Below are 24,534 nucleotides of genomic sequence, written 5' to 3'. Positions count from 1 at the left end.
TATTTATTTATAATGAATGTGAAAACAGCTAAATGAAATCTAAACATACAGAAATACAGCCATGATACTTGGTGGGGTATATCTGTATATTCTTTGTCCACACAATGTATTTCCCCATTCTTTGCTTCTTTTTCCTATCCTCCTAATTACCCAAACAGGCAACCAAGAAGACAATTTTTCTCAGAAGAATTTTTATCCTTACCCTCCCACCCAGCTGATTTTTAGCTCACAAGTCACTCCACCAATAAATAGCAGGTACCACTCTTCCACTGTTGATAACTACCACTCTGGTAGCAATCACACAATGACTAGGGAGCGATAATGAAATGATCTGGGATAGACACACCCCTCTATAAATATCCATTATTGCTAAGGGCATAATTTCCTCTCCACCTCCTGGTGATTTTAAGAAGAATCTTGCTCCCATATTCTGAGGTCACCTGGTGATCAGATCGCACATGGATCAACACCGCTTTTAACCTCCTAGGGTGATCCCACGCCAGAATGTGCTTCAACGTTCTTGAAACAACTTGGCCAGGGTAGAGGATAGTCTTGGTTTTGGAGAAAATCTGTGCATTTTGAAATTTGCTGCGGCAGGTGATTTAATAACCTCGGTCTCGTTATCTACCTTGCCTTACCACATTAAGTCCCTGCTCCGCAGTCCACTGGCTGCATGTATTGACAATGCTTTATGCTTGAACTATGTAACCAGTCCAATATCCCCAGTCCTTAAAATCCTTAAAGTGTGAGCGCAGTTGAACATTTTACTATCCTTTATGAATTAGCCTTATTCAAAAAAGCAGTAAAACGTTGTTCTTAATATATAAATGCATGATTCTTTTTTTTTTTTTTAAAGACCTTTATTAACTTCAAAGTCATCGTCGTTACATAAGTATTGACAAACGTACATTGCTTGGCTACACAAAGCTCAATAACTCCTCAGTCAAAAGTGTTACACAGCCATAGTAACCGGCATCCCGGGGGCCCGGCGGCAAAATGTAGTGGAACCAGCTCAACATTGTTGGTATTAACTCCCCCTCGGAGGCAGCTCGCAATGCAGCACGACAACTGACCACCCATCAATAAAAACTCGAAGGCAAGGTCTCTTGTTATGGAAGGTCAAAGGGAAACAAGAACATTCAGAAACCTACCCAAACCCCTATTCCAAACTCCCCCCTCCCACCCGTGTGTGTGTCCGTGTAATGCCAAGTTGGTCTGAACAAGAATAAACGTGGTGAGTGTATACCGTGTCCCGTCCTACCCCGTACCCCCGATTGCCTAACCCCTTCAGTGGCCCACCCTCCACACCCCTCACGTGTTTGAAACGGCAAGGCTATCCCAGCACCCCCCCACTACCTCCATCACTCCTCATCCCATAGGAAGGAACCCCCGCCCGTCCAGCCCTCTACTCTGAAACTTGGTCCTGAAGATCCCCCACCTCTGACGTGCCCGAACTTCCCTCCTCCCCCTTCTGTAAATATTCTTTATAGAGGTCCCAAAAGTCTACTCCTAGGTGGTAGCAATTCACTGTACAACTCGGTTTGTGTACAGCAGTACCGCAGATCCCTCCTCCATCTCTCCACGGTGGGGAGCGGCCCACGCATCCAACAGGACGCCACAACTCTCCTGGCGATCAGCAACGCCATATCGGCCAGCCGGCGAAGTGATGGCGGGAGTGGCTTAGAAAAACCGAGCAGTGCCAGCGCCGGTGCCCGGGGCAGCGTCTCCCCTAGCATCTGATCAAGCTCAGCGAACACCTCCTGCCAGAATGCGTGCACTCCGGGGCAGAGCCACGCCATGTGGAAAAAGTCGGCAACCAGAGTGCGACAACGCTCACATTCCGCCGAGGACCGTAGGCCATAGCGGTGCAGTCGTTCGGGAGTGTAATACACCCTCTGGAGGAACTTAAAATGCACCAGCCTGTGCCTGCCATTAAGGGAGATCTTACGGGTGCTGGAGCAGCAGTATCGCCACATGATGTCGTCTATAGGCGATTGCAGATCCTCCTGCCACGCCTCTCTGGCTTTAGATTGCAGCAGCCGCTGGTGCGCCACTCCCAACCTGTTAACATTCGAGAGTAGCTTAGCCGGAGTTTTAGTTTTAATAATATAGGTCAGCTCAGGGACCTCCTCGGGTTCCTCCACAGCCAAGCCTACCTCCTCCTGGTAAGCCGAGCGCAGCCTGTGGAACTGAAATTGCTGGAGCAATGAGGGGCCCGCAGTCTGCGGAGCAAGCTGATCCCAGGTTTTAAGTGTGCCCTCAACAAACAGGTCCTCCATCCTCACGATTCCCAAAGAGCGAAGGGTCTCAACAACGCCTCTCTCTCTCAGGGGTCCTAGCCAGAGCGCCCACTCAATCGGCATCAGAGTTGAGTATAACCTTGCACAGTCGCGTGCACGTATCAGTGCATGCCATGCATGGTTGGTCGCCTTAAGGGAGTCGAGTCGCCCGACCGATCGATCCAGTGGGAGGCTTATCGTGGCTGGAAGAGGGAGCGGGTCTGCAAACAGTCGCTCCAGGATCAAGTGCGGTGTGCGTGCTTCGCCGTGGACCCATGAATGCAGGTGAGCCGCCTGCGCTACTCGGTAGTAACGTTCCATGTCAGGGGCACCCAGACCCCCCATTTCGCAGGGAAGAATCAGCGTCGCCCACCGTATTCTAGGTTGTTTGCCGGCCCATGCCAGCCGAATGAGAACTTGCGTGAGCTGCTTGAAGAAAGCCTTCGAGAGCACCACTGGTATATTCGTGAAGAGAAACAGGAACCGGGGCAGTACGATCATCTTCATAATAGCAATCCTGCCCAGGAGGGACAGCGGGAGTTTGCTCCAGGCGTCCACATCCTCTACCAATTTAGAAAAGGCCACGCCGTAGTTATCTCGTACCAGGACCTCCGGGTCGGTGTGCAGCTGAATACCCAGATATCGGACCGAATCAGTGGTCCACCTTAGGGGGTACTCCATAGTGAAGGGTTGTGTCACAGGAGTGAGAGGGAAAGCGATAGATTTATCCCAATTCACTCGCAGACCCGAGAGTGAGCCAAAGCCGACCACCTCTCTGAGGACCGAAGTCAAGTTCGACTCCGGGTCTCGGACGTACAGCAAGGTGTCATCAGCGTACGTCGATATCCCTATCTTATAGCAGGGGAAGCTGATCCCCTCCAAACTGTGGTACTCCCTGAAGGCGCAGGCTAGAGGCTCCGCAACCAGCGCATAAAGTAGCGGCGATAGGGGGCATCCCTGCCGTGTCCCCCTACTGATATGAATCGGTGCCGACACCCTATCCCCCAGTTTTAGTCTGGCCGACGGACGGTGATACAGGGCGCCAACCCTCTGCAGAAATGGTTCTCCCAAGCCCAGCTTCCGAAGCACCCGAACCATAAACGGCCATTCAACAGAGTCGAATGCCTTTTCCATATCCAGGAAAATCGCCAGCGCGCTGTTCTCCTGCCTCACATGCTGCATGGTGCCCAGGACTGTGCGTATATTTAACGTCAGATTCCTGCATGGGACGAACCCAGACTGTTCAGGCGCCACCAGTTTCGGGACTAAGAGGGCCAGCCGGTTGGCCAGCACCTTCGCGTATATCTTAGCGTCCACGTTGAGCAGACTAAGGGGCCTGTATGAACTGCACTGATTCGGAGGTTTCCCCGGCTTCGGAATGGTGACCAGCAGCGCCTCCCGCATGGAGAGGGGCATTTCCCCATCTTCACAGATCTCGTCGAAGAGGGTGACCAAGTGTGGGAGCAGGATTCCCTTGTAGGCTTTATAGAAGCCCACCGTGAGCCCGTCAGAACCCGGTGCACTACCCGCCCACATGCCTGCTAGGGCCTCCAGGATTTCGTCCTCCTGAAAGGGGGCCATCAGGAATTCCCTATCCGAATTCCGCAGGAGTGGCATAGCGATATGTCCCAGATAGTCGTCCGTGGCATCTTCCGCGCCTAGAGACTTGGACCGATAGAGGTCAGCATAATAGCGACTGAAGGTTGTCAGGATTTGCTCCTCATCTGTGACCACGTCACCCTCTGGGGTGGTCAGCTCGTCAATCACCAAAGGTTTGCGAGAACCCCTGACCATACGGGCCAGAAGGGCGCCCGGCCTATCCCCCTCTCCGTATACCCGGGCTGTAGCATATTTTCCCAGGTAGAGAACCTCCCTGTCAGCCAGCGTCTGATACTCTGATAACAAAGGGGTGAGCAGCATGTCAACGTCAGGACCGGGGTCCCTAAGCTGTCTGCTCTCCAAGTCCGCCAGCTTGACTTCTATCGCTGTTAACTCCCGTCTAATAGAGCGCAATACACTGGAATGTTTAGACATAGCCACACCTCTGATAAAAACCTTGAACGTCTCCCAGACCGTGGAGAAGAGATCTACAGAGCCCAGATTAGTGGCAAAGAATCCTTCAATATCCTCTGCCAATTCGCCCCTAAATAGATCATCCAACAGGGTGAAGGGAGGGAACCTCCAGGTAAATGCCGGGATACCCCTCCTAGCTGTGGTGAGATGCACCACAACGGGAGAGTGGTCAGAGAGGGTACGCGGGAGAACCTTGCAAGTGCCAATACAACGCTGGACCGAAGGAGTCGCCAACCAATAGTCTATCCGAGTGTGGACATTATGAAAAGCCGAGTAGTGTGTGAAGCCACCGAGCGTGGGGTGTTTTTCCCTCCAGACATCAACCAGGTCAAGTTTAAGTAGTTCGGCCCTCATGTAGGCAGCAGAAGCCACCGGCCGCCGGGCAGGGCCAAAGGAGCGGTCCCTCTCAGGGTCAAAAACAAAGTTAAAATCACCCCCCCACAACATCCCAGGCTGTGCGTGCGTTCTACATAGGGCGGACAGGGCAGCATAGAAGCCAGGGTTGTCATAATTAGGGCCGTAGACATTAACAATTAGCAGGTCTAGTCCCTTACCCACACATCTAGTTAGGACATATCGACCCTCCGTATCTGCCACCACTGGGATCAATTTTAGTTGCGAGGAAGGGCTAACCCAGGTCAGTACCCCCCGGGAATGTGTTGTGAAGCCAGACGCCACTATGTGTCCCGCCAACCCTCGTGTCTGTAACCTCCTGCTGTGGGCAGGCAGATGAGTTTCCTGCAAAAGGGCTAAGTCAACCCTGTGACGGTGTAGATAACTAAGGACCTTCCTCAACTTGCGGTGATCATTCAAGCCCCTTACATTCCATGTCATCATTTTGAGAGTGTGCGGGGTGAGTGCGGGATCATTCAGGGCGGCATTCGACATTGCAATCGTGAGTGTACCATCGTGACTCTAAAGATGGCGAGAGCAACGCCCCCCAGGCCGAAGGCAGTCACCGGTAGCACCAGGCAATAAACAAGACACAGCATTACACATTTCCCCGTCGCAGGCCGCAATCCCCTCAATATTTGAACATCCCCACGTGCTTGAACACACAAATCCCCCCCACTACCCCCAGTCATCATACACAACATACCCAACAAAGGAACTAGAGAACAACCTCCCTCCCGCCCACAGCCGACCATCCCCAACCCGGTCAGACAGACCCCATCACCACCCATCATCCCCCCCCTGTCCGTCAACAAACTCTACAAACCCCAAAGAGCCCCCGAAGGAGCCAAAAGCCAAAAGCGCAGGGGCAGAGGTATCTAGCCAGACAACAGCTCAAAAATGGGTCCAAGACCTTAAACTTCTCACGCTCCCCCACCCCGCCCCCGCCCAGCATTCGACATCCCTGCCAGCTGTTGTCTTCACAGTCAATTAATGTAGTTCCCGCTCGTGGGAAGGTCCACCCCACAGCAACACAGAGCCAGCTGAGCGTCACGCCACCCACTCCCCAGCACAGTCAAACCGTCCCGGAAGAAACCAGAAAGATCCCAAACTCATGTCTCGACGGACCCGCACCGACTGTGCCCCGGCCCCAGCGCAACCAGGCGCTGTCAGACCATCAACGCCACCCATTCACTCAGCTACTCCTGGTCGTCCATTTGGGACGAAGCTTCCATGTCCTCCCGCTGACTCCTCTGGCTATTACGTTTGTCCTTCTCCCACACCTTCAGGGATTTCTTGAGTTCCGCGGGGTCGGTGAAAAAGTGAGAGTGACCCTGCCTGTTGATGCGAAGCCTCGCAGGGTACAGCATGGCGTAGTCAAGCCCTAGATCTCTCAGTTGCTTCTTGTATGGGGCAAAGCGCTTCCTTTCCTCCTGCACTCTCGCTGTGAAGTCCGGGTAGAGGGAGATGTTCATACCCTCAAACTGCAGCTCTCCCTTCTCTCTGGCCAGCCGTAGTGCCAAGTCCCTATCTCGATAGTTCAATAGCTTCGCTATGATTGGTCGCGGTGGGAGTCCTGGTTGCGGCCGCGGCCCCAGAGTGCGATGGGCCCTCTCGACAATGAACATAGGGGAGAAGACATCCTCCCCTAAGAGTGTCTGAAGGAGTTTCTCAACAAACAGCTCCATTTTACCGGTGCTAGTGGATTCCGCCACTCCCGTAATGCGTAGATTGGAGCGCCGCGAACGCGCCGCCAAATCTTCCGTCTTATCTTGAATGACTTGGAGTAGTCGTCCGAACTGCTTGCGGTCTTTATCCCATTCCGTCTGGGCCTCCTCCGCCTCCGTCAGCCGCCTCTCCGCCATGTCCAGCCGCTCTGCGTGTTTATCAACTCTCTCGGACATGCGGTCCATCCGATATGTCAGGGCATCAATTTTAGTACTGATCGCTGCCATGCTGTCTTGCAGGCCTTTTTCCATAACCCCCAGCATATCGCGGATTTCCAAACATAGGGAGTTCTCAGAAGTGGCGGGACGCGGCGAAGTGGCCGGAGCTGGCCCTTCAGCCCCCTTCGCCTTCCGTTGGTCGAACGACAGCTTGGGCTGGGATTTGTCGCCTTTTCCCATGGCGTTCCTGGTGGTCATGCGGTCGATGTGCCCAGTAGCCAGGAACGCACCACCTGCGGCTGGTAGTTGGGCAAGCAGTGGGTGCTGTGGAGGCGGCTACTCCAGGCCGGGGTGTTACGCAGCAAGCCCGGTGCACAAGATGGCGGCTGTCCGCACCGTGATGCAGATAGGCCCTCCTTCCGAGACGCCACCCCGAACAGTGTCCCTCCTGGACCTCACGTATACTGGGCAGCCGGCCCACCTCAATTCCAGGGCGCAGTACACTCACAGTTTCGCCGTGCTCCTCTCTCAGCGTAGGGCCAGGTACAGGCAAACAGGGCGCCTCTCCGGTAGACCAGTAGGTCACTTGGGCCTCCCTCCAGCAAGCGCGCGCCTCTCCCACGTCTTTACTGGTGTCCCTCTCGAGGCTGCACAGGACGGGAGCCGATCCGCTCCAACACCGCCCAGAGCCAGTCGTGTAACCACCGACTAGGCCCAGCCGATCAGCAGCTGTTGAAGGAGGCCGAGCCCGCCCCTGCCCCTCGAGCCGCACGCAATGCGACGCAGCCCGGGCAGCCCCCTAGGATAGTCCGGGGATCGCGGCCTGGTCCGTCCCAGCGCCGTCCGCCTCGCTGCTAAGCTTCCCCTCACCGGATCTCAGCCGGGCAAAGGGCCGTCACCAGACCGGAGCCCAGTCCAGAGGTCCGCTACCACTTTGAGCGCTGGCAGGGTGTCAGAAGGATGATTTTGACGAAGTTTGGCGGGGCACAGGCGAGGAGCTCAGCGCTCACGCGTCTTGCATGGACGCCAGCTAGCTCCGCCCCCCAAATGCATGATTCTAGGATATGTTATACTGAAGTTTCATCTGCCGAAATTGTTTAAACAAATTACTGTCAACCAAAGAAAAATCTGTCAATATCCTGGTTTGTTTCCCTAAAAACCCCATAATAACTGTTCACATTGGCAACTATGCCATATTGAGTGAAGTACCTAGGTGAGCTGGACATGGAGTTCCACACTTGCATCAATCCATATCTGAGCTAGTGCCGGCAATGTTTTCAGCCGCTTTTCTTCTTGAACTATGGATCATTAGATTTTAAGAGAAGACCTATCTGCTGAATGCATTGCTTGTGAGCCTCTGCCATTCACTGCCATCCATAATAGTATATAATGCCAGGCACCTTTATACCAGCCACCATTATAAATCTGTCTATGACCCTTCTAATCCTCAGAATACCTTTGCCACCCCCACACAACACATAATGGTTTGCTGTCGCTGATGCAGGGTGAGCTCTGCCGGTCCCGTCACCAAACAAGTTAGATGAAACTCCTATAATTATCCATTCCCTGACGCTGCCCTGCCCTTGGAATATTTACGTCAAATCAATGAAATACAATCAGATGGGGAAAAAATGAAAACCGTGAAAAAGGAGGGGACAAAAGGAAGAAAAGGGCATCAGATAAATAGCCAAGGTTGGGCTTATCGCAAAAATATCCCAAATTTCTCTGGCAAAATTGCTAATTATTTTAACTCTGCGGGTCGCTTCAGCTTTTTTCTGACTCTCCCACCACATCCTCTTCTTGATGCTACACCGCGGGATTCTCTTCATCATAATTTGAGAAAGATCTAATACTTAAGTAACTTTAGGGATCCTTTAAGGCTTGGCTCTTTGTAAAAGGTTTTTAACTATTGATTTGTTATTGATTCTCTCCCGGTGCCGCTCGTTGCCGTTTTGCTGATTGGGACCTTTATCCTGCATAGCGTGGTGATTCAAGACCTGCCAAGCCCATTGGGATTTTGTAACTTTTGACTCTGCCTGGAAGTACATTGGTTTGTGAGGGTGCGGGACTGCGAGTCCCAGGCGGTAGTGCGCGATAGAGATCGAGCGCACCTGGGACTCTTCCCGCCCCCTCCTCCCGGCTCTTTATCACGGCTCGCGGCCCCCGCTCCGCGGGTGCCGCTCGTTGCCGTTTTGCTGATTGGGACCTTTATCCTGCATAGCGTGGTGATTCAAGACCTGCCAAGCCCATTGGGATTTCGTAACTTTTGACTCTGCCTGGAAGTACATTGGTTTGTGAGGGTGCGGGACTGCGAGTCACAGGCGGTAGTGCGCGATAGAGATCGAGCACACCTGGGACTCTTCCCGCCACCCCTCTGGTGTTTAAAAACCCTCCCATTCACCCGCATTGCGGGACGCGCGCGGGCAAAGGGCGGGCCGTCTGAGGCCGTCCGAGGCCGATAGAGGTTGGGTTGGGACATCCCTCTTTCAAGTGTGATCTTGCGCATTTGTAATTGTTGTTTGGTCAGATTGTTGGTCTTTTCCTAACTGTTTTATATTAGCTTGTAATTACAAATTTGGATCCGGTGTCATATCTACTATTATTGTCGTATCCTTTGAGGCTGGTTGGAGGTTAAGTAGTGTCGATAAAATGCCCCTGAGATCAGGAAAAGAAAGATTAGTTCAAGTCTCGACTACAAATGGGGTATTTACCGGTACCATTGATCATTTCTTTAAACGTACAACAAGTATACTGGAAAAGGAAATAGCCTTTGTTGAAAAACGGCTTTCTATTGATTTAATAACTGGGAAAAGGTCCTCACTGGGGAAAATAGGGCAGACTGTATCCCCTGTTCCACTATGGGAGCCCGACCCCAGCGACAATCTATACAAAAGCCCAACATTGACCCCAGAGAATATAGAACATGATGTCATTACCCATGACCTGGAGATATCAACAGGTAGTTCCCTTCTCAATGACTTATTGAACACCAATAATACAGCTGATCTTTCTAGTTCTATAGCTAGTGGAGGGAACAAGTCCAATTATGGTATCACCGCCCAGACCCATTAACAACAAGAGGAAGAGGGTAGAGATAGTTCAGAAGGGGGGCACTGCGAAACTATCTAAAAATAAGTGTACAAGTAATCTCACTTCGAATTCAATAAATCCCTCTTCCATAATTTCAGGGCTTATAACAACTAGCGATCAAGCCAATAATCAACCCTCGTCCAATTATGATGACATCCTCCTGGGGAAATTAGAACTTTTGATGAAGTCATTATTGTTGCCATTGCTGGAAAGGACAAGGTTGCTAAATGATAAAATGGATCAGTTGGAGCTAGTAGTTAGAGAAAACACGGCCCGGTTGGAAAAGACCCCCAGAGTTCAGACTAATAAAGGGACTACTCAAACAGGAGGCCAGCTACAGCCCATTAACGAAACGCCAAGGGTAGAGACAATTGTTAACTCAGTACCCCAGTTGCACCAACAAGAACATCCAAAGCAGGGGAAAAATAAAGTCATTCCCAAACCCAGGGGAAAAACACCTATAGTAGGTCCAGTCTCCAAAACACAGCCAGCCCCTAGTAAGATTAATAATGTAACCAAGCCTTTTGGTCACGGCCAACCTGAAATGAAGTCTGTTAAACCTAGATCTCCTAGTGTTAACCTACCGCTCAAATCAGAACCGTAGACCATTATTTTAACTGGGGTTGTTCCTTTGGAGGTGGGGAAAACCGAAACACATAGGGATCTCCATAATAAAGTCAACTTCTGGCTCAATAAAAACAGAACCCTCCCACCCATGTCCTCCACTGAAATTCTCAATGTTAGGAGAGTAAATTGGGTGGGGTATTGCCCAAAAGACTTAGAGGGGGACTGTATTATAGTCAGCTTCAGGGATCCCTGGGTGGTGGACTTTATTCGCAGAAACCCAAGGTTTGGTAAGGTGGAGGATGTTCAATCGTTATCCCTGCATTACTTTTATCCCCAAAGAGTCAGGCCTAGTGGATTGCCTCACCAAATATATCCCTACCAAAGCAGTAGACCTAGAGGAAGGTATTGCCAGGGTCTGGCACCATTTGTCCTGTTTTATCCACCTCTCCAGAATCGCTATGACCCGCTTAGTGGTCTGGAAGGAGTTGATTGACCCTTGTGTATGATAGCCGACAAAAGCTGTAATAGTTTTACAGGTAATAGTTTAGAGGATTCTCGGCTATCCCAAAGTAAGCTGAAGCAAATATGTTCCCCAACACAGTGCAATAAAGATGAGGAGGGATTGAAGTCGTTGGGTGGGAGTAATAGTGTGGGAGAGGGTGATAGTAGCACTGTGGTGGACGTCGCGATAGACAGTCCGTTGTTGGTCAGGGAAGGGAGCTTGATAATTGATCACGAAGAGGCTACCAAAACAAGTCAATCCTTTGCAATTTCCAAACAAGTTCCAGTGATCAAAATAGTCTCATGGAACATCGCTGGATTGAAGGTGAAAATAGATGGGGCTGACTGGGGTGAGTTTATAGACCAGCATGACATAGTCATCTTTCAGGAAAGTTGGTCTCAAGACCCAATTTTCCGCTTAGGTTACATTAACTTTTACAAATCAGCCAATAAGGGGCAAAAAGGTAGACCATCGGGAGGGTTGGTAATTTGGATCAGGCAATCCCTTGGCTATAGGCCTTTGGAACTGACAGCCGAAAATAAGGACATTTTGGGATTAAAGCTTAGTAGTAACAACCAAAGTGATATATTTATTATTAACATCTATGCAAGGGGCTTGCCGGGAGGCAGGAGCCCGGTAATCATTGATGACCTCGACCATTTGTTGGATTCAATTGGGAGGGACAAATTTATTATAGTGGCAGGGGACCTAAACAGCACCTTTGAACCGTTACCCGGTGAGGGCGAAGGTAGTTATGGAGAGGCAGACCAACTATGGAATGTGCCAGTCCTTGCTCTTAATCCTATTAAAAGGGTAACTGAGGCAGTCTTACATTGGCTAGGCTTCTGCTTGGATTGGGGCCTAAGAGCAGCCAATGGTCGAGCGAAATCAGACAAAATAGGGCAGGTTACGTTTGATAATGGTATAAACTCTAGTAGGATTGATTATTTTTTAATCAAAATAGAGTTCTGGTCAGTGTTAGATGACATGGCAATTCAAGCTCGACCCGAGAGTGACCATAACCTGTTAACATTAAGCCTAAAAATTGAGGGGGGGATAGGTAGAACAAAAGCATCTAATTGTGTGACAGGCGAGGCCATCTTAACAAACGACTTCCATAGAGTCCGCTGGTGTAGGGTTCTGGAAGATCCAAAGTCCCTTAATAAAATATCCCATGAAGTCGCAACCTGGGTTAACAGAGCCAATTTAGTGATTGCGGATGCAGGCCCACTAGAACAGATAAGCTTTTTACATGAGCAGCTGTTTGATAATTTAAAAACCCATTTCACGAAGACTGGTACATTTGGGAGAATGGAGGGAGTTTGGTCAGGAGCGAAATGGTATGACAAATCTTGCCGACAGGCCCACCGCTCATTGATTAAGGCTATAAAATCTAGGGTGTCATCTGTTATCAAAGCGGAAAGGACAAATTATAAAATGGTCCAGAAGAGGGCTAAGCGATCTTGGGACGACTGTCGCTGGCAGGACCTGTATGAGGCCTGCCTGTCATCAAATCAGCTAAAATTTTGGGAGGTTGTAAAATGGGGCGGGACACAGGACTCACAAATACCATCTAACCATGTCTCGGCAGAGGATTGGGTGGCCCACTATGCATCACAGTTTTGTGGTCCAAGTGAGGTATTAAGAGATGCTCAGACGGCCCGGTCGACATTGCTTTTAGTGCAACGTCCATTAGTAGTGTTCGATCCTAAAGAGGCTGAGAAGGCTTTAAGTTTAGTGCAAGCTGGAAAAGCCCCTGGAATGGACTGCGTCCCGGCAGATCTATTCAAATACGATCAGCATAATTGGGTACAATATATCACGTTATTAGCCAACACCATTGCCAATGGGGCTAGGGTCCCAGATTCCTGGAGAGGCGCGGAGATCCTACCGGTCTTCAAAAAAGGTGATTGTTCGTCTCCAGGGAACTATCGTCCCATTAGCCTTATAGATGCTGTGCAGAAGGTTATTGCAAGAATGGTTTTGGCAAGAATACAGACTTGGATGAGCACAGATAACATCTTATCCCCGATGCAAGCGGGTTTTAGGTCTTGTACAAGTACAATAGATCAAGTGCTAAGATTCATCATGATTTATTGGAAGGTTGTGTTTTTAGGAGGGGGGACTATTTAGGCAGCGTTCGTGCCGAGAGAGAAGATGTGGGTTGCGCTGGGGAAAATGGGAATGCCACCTGAACTTCTGGAATTAACTATAAGACTGCACGAGAACAACTTTGCAAGAATAAGATGGGGTAGGCAGGGCCAGGTGACAGAGCCCTTCCCGGTCACTCGTGGCGTAAGGCAGGGCTGTGTGCTCGCCCCCACCTTATTTCTTTAATTTATCAACCAAGTAGTGCAGTTCCTGGAAGACACCCCCACAGATGCTCCAGTTTTAGGAGGCAGAAAATTCCCCCTACTAATCTTTGCAGACGACACATTGATCCTGGCCAAAACTCAATCGGGGTTACAGTCTGCGATTAATAAGTTCATGGACTTCTGTAAAAATAATGATTTAGAGATAAATGTCTCAAAAACGAAATTCATGGTCTTAACAAAAAATAAACCACACCTTAGCCATGTCTGCATGAATGGCACTGACCTCGAACAGGTGAATGTCATGACATATTTGGGTATAGTCTTAGACTATAGGTTGCGGTGGAAGCCACAGATTGAAGCCTTATGCCTTAAATCCGCTCGCCTAACGGGGTGCTTGGTTAAGGAGCAACGTTGTTCACATACAAAAAGGATTACACCAGCAATAAAAATATATAACGCAAAAATCAGATCTGCAATCCTTTATGGTGCAGATCTTTGGGGTTATGCGGACCTGGCACCTCTGGACAAAATACAAAACAAGTTTCTGCGGAGCTTGGTCAGTCTCCCCCAATCTACCCCGATATTACCCCTTCTCTCTGATATGGGATGTCATTCTTTTAAGGATCTTGCACGTTATAGGATGGTAGCATTGTGGCGCTGTATTTGGTCTACACCAGAACTGATGTTATTTGCTAATGAAATCTTGGACATAAGATCGATTTTAGGGTCTGGGAACCTCCCATGGTTCCGGGTAGTGAAGTCCACTTTACTAGACATGGGCTTAAGTTTGCAGTGGTCTGACTCGGGAAACAATGGTTTTCCATCAAAACAAGAATTTAAATCACTACACTGGGCGTCTGTAAAAGCCCAACTTGTCAAGTTATCTCAGTCTGCCAATTTGACAGGAGTGTTTTTGAGTCACAAGATAGATTTCCGCCTTGAGCCATATTGGGACAACATTACTAAAAGTTTGGATAGGAAAATCTATCATCAGTTTAGGATAGGCTCATTACCAGTTAGGTCGTACACACACAAATGGTCTGGCCAACTAACAGAGTTTTGCCCCTGGTGTAACGACCAAAAGGAATCTCTAGGTCACATTTTCTTTGCCTGCCCAGCTTACATTGCTCCACGCCGTAAATGGCTTATACCCATCTGCAAAAGGTTAAAGACAAGGGGGTGCGGTGAAGCTCTTTGGATTTTAAGATCCAATACCACTGAATGCTTAACCATAGGAGTGGCTAAATTTTTAGGTTGGGTATGGGCTATTAGAGCTAAGCACCCATCAGTTATATAACCGGATGTTAATCTTTTATTCTTCATATGTATGATTTCTGTACGTCTTTAAAGTATATTTAATCTATTTTTAATGCTTATAGTATAGATGATGTTTTTATGAATATTGTTGTAATTTAATGTTGTCTTATGTATAATGTCTGTATTGATCATGTTGTCTTTTATGATTTTAACAAATCAAAATAAAACGTTGAACTGAGAACTGAGAACTGATTCTCTCCCGTTATAAGTGGCATGTGTCCTGCAGGCTGCATAAATGCTGCTTTACCTTTACATTTTCTGTGAGCACACCGTCTTCATATTGATAACGAAGATGGGCTGAGTTGTTGTGTTCCCTGTGGAGCCCATAGTTGTTTTCTCTATGTTAGACTACCTATGCATATTATAGGCCGCATTTACTTTGCACACATTACAAAATATCACGCTTGTTTTTGTGCCACATTGTATTTCACACATAGGTAGCACATTTTTTCATGTTTTGTTCTCTTCCTGAGATTTAGTCGGGACAGTCCTTGCAAGGTCAAACAAGTTGCACCTTGTTATTCTCTGCTGTCGGACACTAGTACCTAGACATAATTGAGAAACCCAGCTGCGGTTTTTGATCACACGTTTTATCATTTAACCTGGGACTTGCCATTTTAAAAACACAGGAGGCGGAGACTTTCACGCTGAGCAAAGGTCCAGAGACAAGAAGGCTGCACCAGCTGATATGTAGAGCAGCTATCTATCTATGCCGATTACATACTAGAGCACAATAGTTTCAATACATATTGTAAGCTTCCTTTGTGTCTCTTTTCTATCTATTGTAGACTAGTATGAGTGAGAAAATGAAAGGGGATGACCTGTTACCGCATTCCTGACAGGGTTATGTGTTGTGTTGTGTTCTGGGGTGCCAAATCACTTGTCTCTCTGAGAAGGTTAGGAGGGCAAGTGAAGCACTATAAGCTCGCCGGATTGTGGCCCTCAGTTACTGAGCTGGTATGGTGACTCAGTCCCTACATACTGATGTTCTATGGTCCCAAGCATAGTTCCGTTATAGCAGATCTTTACCAACGGTTGCTGTGATGAGGAAAGTGCTGTGGGCTTACTACAGTTGTTCAGTGGAAGAGCGTGTGTCCTGACTTTCCATGATAATATTCTTGTTTGTAGAAAAAAATGGGAGTAAACACAAAGAAAGACTGGATAGTGTGTAGAAAGTTCTGGCCGATAGAGGGTAATGGTTGAGAACGGATATTTGTGCTTTTTGTATAATGGGGTTGAGGTATTTGGGCATGTCATTTTGGCCAATGCCAGAATTGCCTAAAGCAACCAAAGATACCCCAGCTCCCTAAGACTGGGACAGTTTTCCGAATCTTACGCAAAGTTTACTCCAAATGTTATATCCATGGCAAAGCCTCTTAAAAGGTTCCATGAAAAGGGAGCTAAAACATGTATTCATTTGTGGTGGGATGGAAGTAAAAAGGAGTACATTTGAAACTGTTAAGGAGAGATTAAAGAGTGGTCCCATTGTCCATTATGTGGTGTAGTGCTAGTGTGTGTGTGCGTTAGATAGTGGCAACAAGTGATTATAGTATAGTTGCAGTGTTGACCTAGAAAGGAAAAAATGTTCAGCAGCATGTTTCCTCAGAGATACTCTATCTAACCGCAGATTTATTACCTTTAGAATATCCCCAGGTGACAGACTGGATCAAGAGATGTAAAGAGCAATGCTACCTCTCAACGATAGGTGGAGTCATGCAGTTCCACCCCGGAGTGATGAATGGAGCCAAATATATACGCCACCTCTGCACGCTGACATTTTATTTCTCGACTGTGTTGGCACTCTCAGACGCGGTGCCAAAACTGAACAGTGGTACCAGGGCGGGGAGGAGCCTGCTGTTAGATAGAGTGTCCACTAGAAAAAGACTGGAGGAGAATGTTTGATTTGCTCTGCATTCCGTCCATCATATGTGTGTCTTTTGTTTTCCCACTATCGAAAGCATACCTCTGATCACTCCGTGCTGAGTGTGTCTTTCCGGTCACTTCCAGAGAAGAAGGGAAGCGCTAGGTACCAAACGGCCAATTCGATGTTCACTTGCCGTGAGATTGGAAATAAGAGCACTCTGTTGGGGAGTCTGGCCAAACAGCTCACCAACCTGAGGGAAGCCACAAATGGCCTCACGATTTGGACTGAGCTCAGCATAACCAAGACACCCTGAGCTATGTCCAGGCGGATACATCACAGTGGTACAAATCATTCGTGTGTCCTAGCTGAGCTCAGGCATGCATGTAGATGGTACCACAAACAAGAGAAGCGTGAAACTATCAAGAGATCTCAGGCACAGGGCCCAGGCTGCTCACAGGATATGAAAACCTAAATGTTTTTCAGATTATAACCGCTTGAACTGCACTGAAGATATTCTTAGATAGGACCTTGCTCCTACCATGCGTTGTATCCTGGTATGCCACATGTAAACACAATCACACACTATTGGGGAAATGAAGAGTCTCAGCTACATGAGACTGCATGAATTTACTCAGTATGTTATCAGATCCCTTGTTCCAGAGCTAAGATCAAAAGTCCCTGGAGACACCCTCCACTATGGATAGAAAACTGTTATGGCTGGAAGGGCACAAAATCAGGCCAGATTTACAAAATGGAGGAGGATCGACTATCCATAAAGGACTTCAGTTTCAATGTAATAACTTTGGAAATTAGGTTTCTGTCAATGCCCATCACCTTAAAATTAATCGGACTTTGTAATTTACAGCTTACACATATGGAAATAGAAAAGGTTGTTTATTATGTATTTCCTGCTTCCCCGCACTACAAAAGGGTTCCAGTATAATTTCCAACACAAACTACTAACTAGGCACCACAAAACAGCAATATGCTGCAATGCCGTTGCTACCTGTGAATGAAGCAAACAACCTTTTGGGTCTTTACAACAATGGAGAAAGTATTTACATATTTTTTACTTGTTTATTTATTAAGCATTTTTACGTGTATATAGCGAAATTGCAACTGGTCAGAGGTGATGTTCCACCAGGCGGGAAAGAACCCTGGTATTCGACCCCCGACATGTGTTATGTGATTGGGGGGAATGGTTGGCAAGTCAGGGTTTGGTAGTTGTGGTGGTTGGCTTTGTAAATCTGCCTTTACCTCTATCTTTAGAGTTGTTACCTCTGTAGGAGCCTCTATATATCCCATAGGCGAGGTGTTTTGAGCCTGGGGACACCGGTAGGAAGTGGACGTTTCAGGAGAGTTGGTCTTTGAGCCTCCACGGTAAGAGGAGCGGCAAAAGAAGCCACGGTGTGATGGTGCCTGCAAAACGCCCATTGGCTTCGCTGTCTTATTGTCTTTTTTGATTTTCCCAAAGAGAGTGTCGAGTTGAGGACCAAAAAGATGTTCTTCATCAAATGGAAGGGCCAAGAGGTACTGTTGCACCTTGGGTTTAAATCCAGCATCTCTTCTGAGGAGGACACTAGAATGCATGCCTCTAGCTGCGTTGTAAGCAGCATTGAGGGCACAACGGATAGTTGTGCTAGAGATAAGCTATCCCTTTGAGGCCTGATAATCTCTCTCTTTGTGTTCCTCTGGGAGATGATGGAGGATTTCCTCCATCTCGTCTCAGTGGGCCCTGCTGTAGCGTGAGAGGCGGCCGATGGAATTGGTGACACGCTAATGGTTGGCGGATTGGGCAGCCGCTCTTTGTCCCACTCATTTTATTTACTTTCTTTATCTAGTGGGGGTGCCATATCAGATGTTTAGGAGTTGACCCTCTTGCGTGCTGAGGAAACTACCAGGGAATCAAATGGAAGTTGTCCTTTTATGTATATACAGTCATTGGGTGATGCCTTTTATTTTTTGACGACCCATAGCGTAATTACCCTAGACCTAACAGGGTCGTTGAATATATTTGTGGTGTGTCTCAACATGCCTTTAAGCATCTACAGTTCTTGTGCTGAACATTGATTAGAGGATAGAGTCTCAAACAAAAAATCATCCTCTAGTGGCTCCGTGTGTAACTGCACCTTATGAAAAGTGGCAGCTCTACCTATGAGGTCATGGTAGGTGGTGGTGTTGTCTGGGGGAGAGGGTTTAGCAGGGTACAGATCAGGGTCTGTATCAGCTGAGGGTTCTACATCGTAAGTGTCCTAGGGGTCAATCTGTGGTGAGACAAACCCTCTCCTCCTTCTCCCCGCCCCCTCCATGTAAGTGTGACTGGAACACTCTGGTGAGTATGGTGCAGGGGCACCAGGTAAAGCCAGCAGTGAATGTGTATGGTGCTCAGCAGGTGTTGGAGGTGTTCAGATGTGCACCAGGCTTGTGGCCTTGTCCGATTTTTTTGCTTCGATGGAGGTGAAGTTTCCAAAGCCTCTTGAAAAGACAACTATCTCTTAGATGGTTGTGCATGAGTGTGTGGAGGTCTTGTGATGAAGCACCCACTGTCTGGATTAATCATAATATGTTTTTGCCTGGAATCCAACTCTTCCTGCAGACGCTAAAGCACAGGTTCCGTAGGCTTGGAACTGTGTGCTGGTTTGACGAATGCAAATGTTTTCGGTCCCATTGCGGAGGTTTTCGGTGCCGAGGGTTTAGAGTCTGAAGAATGAGTTGTTGGCAGACATCAAACAGTGTTTTGACGCAGATGATTTTGACTTTGATGGCCAGCTTGGCTCCGGTGGAGCAGTCGGGTCGGGAGTGTGCGACCTGTGCTGTTTTTTGTTGCTGAGCTGAAACTGGGTGTGTCCGAGACAGATGGTCGATGACGACCATGGCCCGAAGGCAGTGGTGATCCAACAGTGGATTTTGGTTTGTCCGGCGTGGATAGATGACTCTTTGTGGAGGTGTCCTGGGGTAGGGGTCGAGGTGGAGGGGGCACAGTACTCATGGCTTGACCTGGTGTGAGATCCTCCATTTCGACTTTGGAGCTGGAGCAGTCATCGTGGGAGAATGTTCCTTCATCTGCCACCAGCGCCTGTACCTTCTTTTGCAGGTCTTTGGGTCCAAAGAGATCCGGTGTTTCTTCAACACTGCGGAAAGAAATTTCAAGGTATTAAGCTTGACGCAGCTTCTTCTCGGACCGATAAAATCTGAAGGCCTCGAAGCTGGCCTAGTCATGTTCAGTGGAGAGGTACAGGTTACACACCTAGTGGAGATAAGTGTGTGAGTACCTGCAGTGGCATGGAAGACAGAAGCAGAAAAAGTGCATTCCATCATTGGGTGGAGATGATGTGGGGGAACGCCAGAGATGTAAGGTGTACCCTGAAGGGTGAAGGCCCATGAGGACTGCGGCCGACTCAAGAAGCCTTGACGAAGTCGACATCGCTGAACAGACGAGCGAGAGAATACCTACAGTAAAGCCTAAGAGAGATAAGTGATAAGGGTGTCGAACAGGAGCAGAGGGGCATATGTCTGAAACCCGACGGCGGATGAAAACAATCTAACAATGGAGATAGAAAGATTAACAAATGTTTAAAATGGATTGCGAGTGAATAACAGACGTGTATTTATGATAAGCATGTTCGCCCCTTGGTGCTATATAACCAATGTTTATTGTTACTCAACTAAATAATACCTACATTATGGACTTTGAAATGCTGAGTGGGCCCACTGGGATAGGAATCTGTGACCATGAAGTCAAACACAGATCCATGGAATGGATGCATTAGTCCCCTGAGCCAACAGACCAGTCAGGCTACAGTGAAGACGAACCCTTCAAGAAACAGTTTAAGAAAACAAAAGGAAGACAAAGTCAGCCACAGTTGTTTTCTGATTCCACTTCCCAAAAGAAGGGACCAGGATGGATCATCAACGGGGAGAAGAGAGTGGTAAACAGAGATAGCTATGAAGAGTTGAAAAATACAGCTATCAAACACATTAGAGCCATCTGAAGTGTGCAAAAGGTTTGCACTAGAAGGTAGGTGATCTTAAGTGTTCAGAGACCTGTATAGTTTCATGGCAAATCTTCAAGTTTTGGAGCCTAAGAGAGTTGAGGAAATAAGGAAAAGCAATAGATCTGTGGAAAACAGTTCCTGTTACAACAGCTAAGGTTAGCAGATTACCACATACAATAAATGTAAACGCTGGAAGCTCTGTTGGCAACAAGCTATGGATAACCTATTCCCAGCGTACTTCAGATTGTGCACACATTATACAAGACCCTTTTTGTTTCAGTTCAGGGGCTGATGTGTTATATGCTGCCTTATCTCCTTTGTATAGCTTCCTGCCTTGTATTGCAGTCCTCCCTGAGCCCTTCACCCATCCCTTTTCATCTGCTTTGAGCTGTTTCAGCTCAGAACACTTGATCATTCTAGCCCCTCAAAAATGGAGCTGCAGACTGCAGAGGTAGCAAGCGCCTTTTGATGGTGCTGTTTGACTTACCAATAAAAGTTATCTACATCTTCTTGGTGAGTTAGATTTCATTAATTTAGCACAGTTGTCTTTACTTAATCTCTCACATCACCCATAACATCACCTCATAACTAATCAGCAAACAAACCTTGAAACTGCAAAATCAACAGAAAGACTTGCCAATCAGGTTAATCTGAGCTTCTAGAGCAGATCTGACTCACACTCTAGTAGCCAGGATTCCCTGAAGTAGGATGCACTAGCTTTTGCGGAAACCGCATGGCTAACTCAGAGGACAGCAATGTGCTAGTTCAGCATCAAGGCATTCCCTAAGCCCAAGCCATATTTCTAAATATTAAAATTAAAAAAGAAAAGTTTTCCATACTCACTTGAATTACCTTCCATACACATTCATTTAACCTGCAAAAAAGGGGAAAAACTATACTTAGTACTGAAAATCAAATATTGTATTTAAATGAATGTCAATGCCATGCATTTAGTCTTTTGTGACACCATGTATGAGATCATGAGTAGTTATGACTGCGTAACAAAAATTTCAGTGAGGTTTTTATTTTGCATTACACCTGCAATGTTCCAGAATCTCTCACTTTAGGGGAATTTCTTTCAAAGTGTTAGTTATCAATCTTACTAGACAACCATATTTTCCTCAAATATGTTTCCTCAGCCAATTTGTTGGGTCTAGATACAATATAGGTTAAACATTCCTTTCCTTAACTACCCACTATGTGCTAAAAACCATCCGGAAAGTCTTGCCGGTTCTTGCGGATGAGCACAAGAAGACAGTGGTCACAGGTTTGGTGATGTCCCGGTTGGACTATTGCAACAGCCTTCTGCTGAATGCGCAACAGGGAATTCTAAACAAACTCCAAATTCTGCAAAACGCAGCTGCTCGTCTGATTACAGGCACACCCAAACTCGCCTCGGCTGCACGGGACTTGGTGAAGCTACATTGGCTGCCAGTTTGCAAAAGAATAATCTTTAAATCACTGTGTGTGGTCTTCAAGGCACTCAATGGCCTTGGCCCCCACTGCATGACTTTGCTCTTCCACTGGTACAGACCGGTAAGATCCCTCAGGTCAGCCGAGCAGAGACTGGTGGTAGTCCCAAGAGTTAGGAAAGCTCGTTGGGGGGGTAGGAGCTTTTCCTTGGGCGCTGCGAAAGCACGGAACGCACTGCCGGTAAACCTCAGACAGATGCCTGACCTTCTATCATTCAGAAGAGCTTTAAAGACCTGGCTTTTTACAAACTAATTTCTCAGATCTCACGCACTAATGTCAGCCAGTCAGCGCCAGGACACCTCCGGGTAACAGCGCGCTCTAAAAATGTGAAAAATAAATAAATAAATAATATGCTACTGTTATGCCTATGGCTGTGAGCAGGGGGCACTGGGCTCAGGGCGTGGCCTTTTGCACTCTTCTAGGGCCAGTATCCCAGCCCAACTCCTGACCAGTTTCCATGATCTCATTTCCCAGTGCTTTACATTACATTGCCAGGGACATATGGAACTAACTCATCCATGCCATGATCTCCATTTGGAGGGTTGGCCCCTAAAGGGAACAAAATCCAACTGAGGCAGACACGAGAATGGAGATCTTTTATGAAGCCAGATGACCCCAGATGAAGACCCACAAGATCCCTAATCTCTCTCTGGCATACGACACTGAATCACAATAGTTTTCTGTCCAAACTAACAGAGTAGTTGGCTGCCGAAAGCATGCTGCTTCCTCGACCAAAGATGCTCCCTAAGGAACCTTCATTACATAGGGAACAGTGTGGTGTTTAACAAGGACTTTATTTTCTAATAGCTGTCTCCACTTTAATTCCTATGTACTTGAACAGTGTCCTGCAAAACCCAAATCCACCTCAATAAGGAAACAAGGAGCCAAGTGAAGGTCACCAGCTGCCTACAGAGCCTAAAAGAGGAGGAGAGACAGCTTGCTGCACTTACATGGAACAATTAGGGGGAGCGAGAAGTGTGTGTAGGGTCAGCTTACCTTTTCATATACAACAGTACTTGAGGGTTACCTTATTTTGTTGGATCCTATTACAATCCACAAGTCAGAATGTTACGTTGCCTCTATCTCACTCGGGTTTAAGATTGTTCACACAGATAAATCGGTAACAATCACTGCGCCCTTGTGGGATATATTTTGGGGTCCTCACCCACAAGTACCACCGATGGCTTGTTTCAACATTGGACCCTCGTCTGATCACCTAGTGTGGGGGGGATGGGCTCAAAATGTTTGTAAGAGGAGTTCTTTGGCTATGTGGTTTAAGGGATCGGGAGAAGAAATTAAACTTGCCTGCCGGATCCTGCTAAGGTTTGTTTGCACAAGGGAACAGTGATTGTCACTGATTTGCCTGGGTGAACAATCCTTCAGTAGAGAGAGATAGTGGCAAAGCAACATTCTGTCTTGTGGATTGTAATAGGATCCAACAAAATATGGTAACCCTCCGCAAGTATCGTTGCACTTAAATGGAGCCAGATTTGAAATCCTAGTAATGGGGGTGTGGAATGGGAGGAGAAATGGTAAACAGCAGGGAAAAGAAAAAATAGACTATGAATTTCGAAATGTATTTTTCCCGTTACCTCGGTCTTTGCCATTCTGCATTTTTTCCTCTTCTTCTTCTCCACCTTCGTCAGCTTTAGTAAAACAGAAAAAACAAGATTGGAGAAAATATATATTTTTTTGTAATGTTGCTCCTCTTTTTGACCCAACAAAACACTGCAGGTAAGAAATAAATCTGGATTAAAATCTGGGCTCCTGAGGAAACGGGTGCAGTAGGGATTCTGCTGCATTGAGATGGTGCTAGTTTATTTACAAATCTGGACCGCCATCTTTAAGACATAAAGCAATGGATTACCGGATCCGCTGCTATGGAACACACATTAGTTATCGTCTCACTTTGTTAGCACCAAAAGATGCTCAAGATTTGAAGGCAATGTAACTAGAAATACTAACAGCACTGGCCGAGCAGCTCCTCAACAAAGGCTTCGTAGCACTACTGGTAGCTGCTGTGACGCAGTCGTCAGCTATTCAACAGAGGAGGAACTTAAAAATAAGGCAAGACGACTATCAGAGATGAGTCAGGGCTATGTCTACAGGTTAAAATACGGCGGTGGCACAGTTACCAAATATTTATTTTTTAAATGCTACAAGGTAGAACCGTTTGTAGAATTAGACCGGGGAACTCAAACCAGGCAAGCCATATCATTTTGTATATTGTTAGGAAACAATTTATTCACATATTTTAAGTCACTATATATAAATGAAAATAAAAGTAAAACGAGGGCATGTACAAAAAAAAACTAGTATCTCAAAAGTTACTAAAATATGTTATTAAAGGCCCACACTACGTAGCTTCCATAGATTAACAATAATAACTAGTGCAAGTTAATCAAGTATTAGTAAAGAAGGGCTACGTCCTATAATGCTGGTGAATCATACAATAAAAGCTGTAGAGCATTCCACAAAGAATAAATCGGATTTTATTAAATAATGAAGTGAACAAAATTGTGTTGCTACTTTTTTTTAACCAGGAGTTATTAATGAAACAACTACACCATTGATAACCCTAAAGTAAGGAGGTCTTTGGGAGTTATAAGAGATAAACTGCGCCAGACCAGAAATTCGCAACATGAAAGATCTTACAAACGTTGCATCACAGGTAGTTTACTGTTGTTGCTTGGCAACCACTTTAGAGTGACCCTAATTTTCACGAATTCATTTCATATCCAGATCACACAACGTGCAGTTTTCTTCGCTGACCGTGAATT

The 24,534-nt window shown here is 47.2% G+C and overlaps 1 protein-coding gene across 8 annotated transcripts in view; it reads right to left on the bottom strand.

Annotated features, from left to right (window-relative positions):
* DTNB (dystrobrevin beta) overlaps positions 1–24,534 on the bottom strand; it is a 1,143,128-nt gene that overhangs the window by 5,125 nt on the left and 1,113,469 nt on the right. For all 8 annotated transcript variants that reach the window (XR_013596287.1, XM_078650028.1, XM_078650030.1 and 5 more), the window contains 2 exons: positions 23,347–23,400; positions 21,125–21,155 (listed from right to left, as the gene is read on the bottom strand). Coding sequence is in view for 7 of the 8 variants with exons in the window: in XM_078650028.1 (XP_078506154.1) it covers positions 21,151–21,155; positions 23,347–23,400 (59 nt within the window). In the remaining variant the exon portion in view is untranslated. The remainder of the gene's footprint in view (positions 1–21,124; positions 21,156–23,346; positions 23,401–24,534) is intronic.

Source organism: Lissotriton helveticus, chromosome 6 (genome assembly GCF_964261635.1).
Source record: "Lissotriton helveticus chromosome 6, aLisHel1.1, whole genome shotgun sequence".
In the NCBI taxonomy this organism is placed as follows: Eukaryota; Metazoa; Chordata; class Amphibia; order Caudata; family Salamandridae; genus Lissotriton; species Lissotriton helveticus.
Note: the sequence above shows the minus strand (reverse complement) of the source record. Positions and strands in the feature narration are given on the sequence as shown.